This window comes from Lampris incognitus, chromosome 17 (assembly GCF_029633865.1).
Source record: "Lampris incognitus isolate fLamInc1 chromosome 17, fLamInc1.hap2, whole genome shotgun sequence".
Classification (NCBI taxonomy): Eukaryota; Metazoa; Chordata; class Actinopteri; order Lampriformes; family Lampridae; genus Lampris; species Lampris incognitus.
In genome coordinates, this window is record NC_079227.1 from 29,720,000 (window position 1) to 29,726,368 (window position 6,369).

At 51.7% G+C, this 6,369-nt stretch overlaps 1 protein-coding gene across 1 annotated transcript in view; it reads right to left on the reverse strand.

Moving 5' to 3' along the window:
- Positions 1–6,134, reverse strand: part of cacna1g (calcium channel, voltage-dependent, T type, alpha 1G subunit) — a 181,439-nt gene extending 175,305 nt beyond the window's left edge. Inside the window, exons 1-2 of the mRNA XM_056297388.1 lie at positions 6,089–6,134; positions 5,000–5,319 (exon numbers count right to left, since the gene is read on the reverse strand). Of these exons, the coding sequence (XP_056153363.1) occupies positions 5,000–5,311 (312 nt within the window). The 5' untranslated portion in view covers positions 5,312–5,319; positions 6,089–6,134. The remainder of the gene's footprint in view (positions 1–4,999; positions 5,320–6,088) is intronic.
- Positions 6,135–6,369: the final 235 nt, after the last annotated feature.

Genomic DNA, 6,369 nt, shown 5'->3' on the forward strand with positions numbered 1-6,369 from the left:
AATTAGAACCTAAATACCTCTGTGAGCATCCAGGGGTCCTAATTATCTCTGCCTGTTGAAAATGGCTGCGGGCCGCCAGAGGCCAGGGGCTTATCAGGGAGATGTCTGCTTAGAATAGGACCCCAGGTTCAGTTGGGTTTTCCTGTACCCCTCGTCTCCAGACGGGGCAAATAATGTTGGACTGTGCAACAGCATTGTTGGAAAATGCTGAAGCCTCGCATAGGATCGAGAGAGACTAGTATCTACTTGCAGCGTGCCCTCTCTCTCCATTAATATATGACCCAGCAATTCATTTTTGTCCACTGTAGTGGACATAGTGTTCTTGCTCATATCTCTCATACTATACATGCCACTGTATTCAGTCCTGTTTTCCCCTTAAAGAGGACAACTGTGCCTTTAAAATGACGTCACATATGGGGGGATTGTCCACTACAGTGGACGTGCTGTAAAATTTGAACAAAATCAAGTTTTAACAGCTTTTTCTTCGCAATGTGTGTTTTATCAACCCAACACTTAATTTATGTACAACAAATAGAAATATATATATATATATACTTAGCACAAAAAGTAAGGAAATGTGTGTTTGATAGATGATTTCTTTGTTGTAACAATGCTTCTTGGCAATAAATCTTACACCGTTGGAAAGCCTGTTTATTTCCCTATTAAACGGTGCCACATTTGTAAGCAACATGCATTTGTGGGATGAGCAGCAGAGCTGAGTATGTGGGTTGCGCCCATGAAAAATTTGCCAAATCTTCTCTGCCAATGCTTAACAGCTTATTTTGCTGTTGCTATTGACTCTTGTTTTGAGCTTCTGGTACCCCAGGTGCTGACAATCAGTTGCCTGATATAAGATTTATTGCCAAGAAGCATTGTTACAACAAAGACATAATCTACCAAACACACATTTCCTTAATTTTTGTGCTGTTTATATATATATATACGTATGTGTGTGTGTGTGTGTGTGTGTATGTATGTGTGTGTATATATATGTATAGAAATAATCCAGTGAGTCGAGTAAATTCTTTATGAGACAGTGCAAGCCTGTTTCATGCCATAAGCAATCATCGGCTGTCAATAAAGCTACTCAGGGTCCTTCCTGAGTAGCTTTATTGACAGCCGATGATTGCTTATGGCATGAAACAGGCTTGCACTGTCTCATACTTGACTCACGGGATTATTTTGCTGCTTATTTGTTGAGCACTTTCCCTACCATGGAGTGTTTCTTTTAACAAACATTTAAATATATATATATATAGCGTTTTTTTTCCGAAACCGTCAGTGGTGTTGCGTGCTGGACTAATGAGGAGCGGAATATCAGCTGATGAGTGCGAGACGCAGGAAACAGGCCTGTACTGCTATGCATAAAAATCTTCTTTCTGTATCCGTGTTGATATATATATATATATATATATGTGTGTGTGTGTGTGTGTGTGTGTGTGTGTTTGTGTGTAGAGCAGGTTTTTCTCTCTCACTGCACTTCCACACCACACACACACACACACACCATATCTTTCTATACTTGTGGGGACCCCCTTAACCATCATAACTGCATGCCTAACTTTAACCTAATCCTAATTCTAACCTTAACCCTAGACCCAAATCCGAACCCTGAACTACACCCTCTTCCTCATGGGGACCCATAAAATGGCCACACAAGATAGGTAGTTTCAGGTTTTTCTACCCTAATGGGGACCAACTGTCCCCATTAGGGTAGAAAAACTTGGCGCGCACACACACAGGCAGACATGCACAGATAGTCTATGGGGGAGGGGGGGAGATGGGGGGGAGAGATGGGTGGGGGGGGTGCAGAGAGACAGATCGATGTCAGTAACATTACAAAGCATTACAGAAGTGGCGACCTTTTCGGAAGTCACCAGGGATACACATTAAAGGGCAGGCAAGAAGGACTGAGAATGTCTAAATAAAATTCACCCAACCCTGGGAACGAACGCGCACGCGCGCACGCGCACAGCTACCCTTGGTCTGTGGGTAACCAAGTGGTGGAGAAGGAGGTCTCCAGTGACACGTGCGCTGGGCCAGTTAGGAAGCAGCAGACAGGGAGCATCAAACCCACATCACGGTTTAACCACGTTAAGCCCTCGGTGATTTACAGTTTCCCTCATTCCGCGTGTCAGGCTCGCAGTGGTGTGGCTGAAGTGTAACGTGGGCACCACATCCGGCAGCCTGGTGTCGTATCTGATGACGCAGCCTCCACGTCACGCTTCCCGCCACCACGTGTCTGAGAAAGGTCCGTTTAATTCGGGCTCACTGGTCTCCACAGGTACACCGTGTTTAGTCCTGTACGGGGGGGGGGAGTTGGGTGTGCGGCAGCAAAGGCAGGGGTCCGGCGTGTCCCACACACCACGGAGGTGTGTCCACGGTGGTCCTCAGGTGGGGAGGTGTCTCCCTGCAGCCCCTGACCAAGCAAAACCACTGCCAGCTCCGCTTCCACCGCCACCTCGTCCACAAACCGGCCAAATACGAGACCCGATTAATCACTGGGACTTTTTTTTTAAAACAAACTCTTAATATCCTCTGGCAGACTAATGGGCGGGAGAGAGAGAGAGAGAGACCCCCCCCAGAGAGACAGTACCCCCCCCTCTCTCTTAGATGACAGTGTCTATAATAGCCTGTCCACTTCCCCTGGCTGCCAAAAGGACAGAAGGCTGTTAAAGAGGTGGCGCGCAGACGAGAAAGTGATGTGTGGAGAGGGGAGTCAATGAAAGATGGGGCGGAGGACAACAGAGCAAAACAGGGGGTAGGAGGAAACGGGAGGCAGGATGGGTTATTTGCCGGAGTGAAGAAAGTGAAAGTGACATCATGGACAGCGGCGGCGGCGGGGACGGGAACAGGGAGTGGCAGCGACCAGGCACTGAGAGACAAGCGGCTGACTTAGCATCTCAATTAGAGGAGGGACAAGCCGGGGGGGGGGTTGCGGAGTGACGCATGTGGGGGAGGTATGGAGATGAAGGAGGTAGAAACACGGGGAGGAGGAGGAGGAGGAGGAGAGGAGGAGAAAGGGGGAGGGGGAGGAGAAAGGGGGGGGCTCGAGAGGGAGAGCGAGGCGAGGCAGGGGTGTCCCAAATGACATAAACGCCCAAAGAGGCGCGCGTGCGCGCGCGCGCGCGGACACAGACACGCGTTCCGTGTGCTCCCTAAGCCAGCGGTCGAGGGGGGAAAAAAACAAAAGACTTTGTGTGCGGAGCGCTCGGAGCGGAGCAGACACACTGCGCGCACGGCCAAAAAGCACGCCAGAACAGCATTCCTTCCCCTCACAGGGCTGCTCGCGTCCAGCTACCAAACTATCAAAACCTCACAGCGCGCGCGCGCGCACACACGCACACGCACACACACGCACACAAACAGAGAGAGAGAGAGAGAGAGAGAGAGAGAGAGAGGCAAACGATACGCTGCGCTCACACCGAGGGGAGGAAAGCGTAGGGCCGTGAGAAAGAGAGACCTGCATACGACCCGCTCTCTCCCCCTCTCCCCTCTTAAGAGAAGCGAATCAATACAGCTTTGTACACTTGTGAATGAATCAATAATAGACTCCCCCTGGTAGCGATGATTCAATAAGGGACCTTAAAGAGACTCCGCCCCACCCCTCATCTCTCATTCACTCCGCCGGAGCTCTGGAGGGGGGGGGGAGGGGGGGAGGCGACCGGTCGATACAGACAGCCCCTCCAGGTATGTATCAATAACCTCGTTATAACGGACGGTCCTTCCAGCAGCCCTGCTGAGACACCGCGCTGGCAGCTCAGCTGACTGCGCCACTCGCCGTTATTATGAATCAACGACAACCAGTCACCAACTCCGTGGACTCGTGACATGCCACGGAACTAAGGGGAACTGTATGTTTCCTGCAGCACGGCAGCTCCCCTATGCAGGCCAGACCCCCCCCCACGACCTCGTGAAGACACAGGCAGTGGTGCATGCATGCACAGACACACACACAGCCCCTTCCACAGCCAGACTAGCGCTGCTCTGTGGCCAACTCTGACCTCAGCCTTATTGGGGTCTCACCAGGGGACAATCACTTATATATGAACCATACGTGCAGCCACTCGTACATACGCACGAAGAATAAACAAACGTTCTCTCTCTCTCTCTCTCTCTCGCTCCCTCCCTCTCTCCCCCCCCCCCCACACACACAACCTTGGCTTTCTACATTTAGGAGGACCGTCATTGACAAAATTCAATAGCTCTCGCTAGCCCCTAACCCTAACCACCAGAACTGCGTGCCTAAATTTAACCCTCGTCCTAATTTTGACCTAACCCTAAATCCTAACCCCTACCCTAAAACCAAGCGTTACCTCCCCGTGACCCTAAAACACACCCCGGAGGAAGCAAAGGGCCGAACAGCACATCCTCAACTTGCAGAAAGTGAGGGCTGAAACCTCAGATTGGTCCTCACAAACATTTGCTGAACAACAACAAATAATACAGCACAACACAGCATAACACAACACAGCACAGCACAACTCAACACAACACAACACAACACAACACAACACAACACAACACAACACAGCACAACACAACTCAACACAACACAACACAACACAACACAACACAACACAGCACAACACAACACAACACAACACAACACAACACAACACAACACAACTCAGCACAACACAGCACAGCACAACACAACACAACTCAACACAACACAACACAACACAACACAACACAACACAACACAGCACAACACAACACAACACAGCACAACACAACACAGCACAACACAACACAACACAACACAACTCAACACAACACAACAGTAACCAGTAGTGCTGAGCAAGTCTCTGAGCCTTGACTCACATGACATCTTGCTCCGCACAGTAGTAAAGCTGGTGTCCTACCTTGCACAGGTGTATACGCGGGGCAGAGGAGGGGGCGGGGGGGGGCAGTAGGGAGGGGTGGTGGTGGTGGTGGAGGGGGTTTGTGGGGAGGCTGTACAGGGGAAGGCGCCTGTTACAGTTCCTACCTACACAGGCAAAGGATATGGGTTGCAGACCATCCTGAGACACCAGCTCCGGGGCCGGGTGGTCTGCTTCAGGTAGAAAAACACCACGGGCGCCAGGGTGGGGTAGGGCAGGGTCTCCTCGCCGCTCGCCGACGCCTCCTCGCCATCCGCAGCGGAGGCTCCGTCAGGTGTGGGAGCCGCGGGCTCCGCCTCGCCGCGCTCCGCGCCTCCTCCGGACAGGTCGTTGAGCCGTATGAATGTCCTGGGGAGAGAGGAGCGCCTCTCCGCGTCCGCGGCGCCGGGCTCCCCGGAGAGATGTCCCCCATCCTCGGCCATCATTCAGCCTCCTGCACGCAGCAGAGGAATGCGTAAACATGTGATCTCATAAAGCCAATAAACACCGGCGCGCCATCAGCGCCGGCACATCACCACCCACACGCGGTGTCCCGCCGCGGAGATTTACGCACGTATGTCGGGAACGATTCTCCTAAGTTTGGGTCGTTCAGAATAAAACAGCCGGACTTCCATCCAACCAGTCAGCCATATTCCGCTCCTCGCTATGATGTATGGTCTTATATACCGGACCGAACGGGCTCGCGGAGGTGCCGCGGTGCTCCGTTATTTGGGAGGGGGGGGGACGTGCCTGCAGCAAAGCAAGCCATTTCTCCCATCCCCTAAAACAACACTAAAGAGAGGGGGGCATGTTCAGGCTTCGGAGGAAGGGTGCAAACACCACACCGCGTCAAACGGCTCCCCCCCCTAAAAATATGGTTTTTTTTATGTCTGTCTGTCTGTCTGTCTGTCTGTCTGTCTGTCTGTCTGTCTGTCTGTCTGTCTGTCTGTCCGTCTGTCTGTCTGTCTGTCTGTCCGTCTGTCCGTCTGTCCTCACATTCTTTCTGAGACGATGGCCGACACCGTGCTCACCCAAATCTGCGCCAAACTTCAACCCGCTGCATCAATTAGCTACTGCCCTCGACCCAATTCATCCGAGTCGCTCGTTTTCCTAAAAATCCTCCCCCCCCCCCCCACAAATCTGCCACCCGCGAGCACGGCGGGAGCATCTTTCTTTGCTTTTCTTTTCATTTTCTTTTTTTCTGGAGGATTTATTTCCGTTACCTGTAGTCGACTCGGTAGATGTGCCCAGGGCGCGCTCAGTCATCGCATGATCAATTTCTGTGGCTGAAGTGCAGCCAAAAGAAGAAGAAGAAGAAGAAGAAGAAGAAAAACCACGTTTAGAGAAGGAGAGACGATGAGCCGAGTGTGTGTGAGTGTGAGCGAGAGAGAGAGGGGGGGGGGGAGAAAGAGAGAGAGAGGGAGAGAGAGAGAGGGAGAGTCTCTGCGAGTCTGGAGGACTGTATAGTTTCCAGGTGGCTCCGTTACAGCGGAGCTTTTACGGG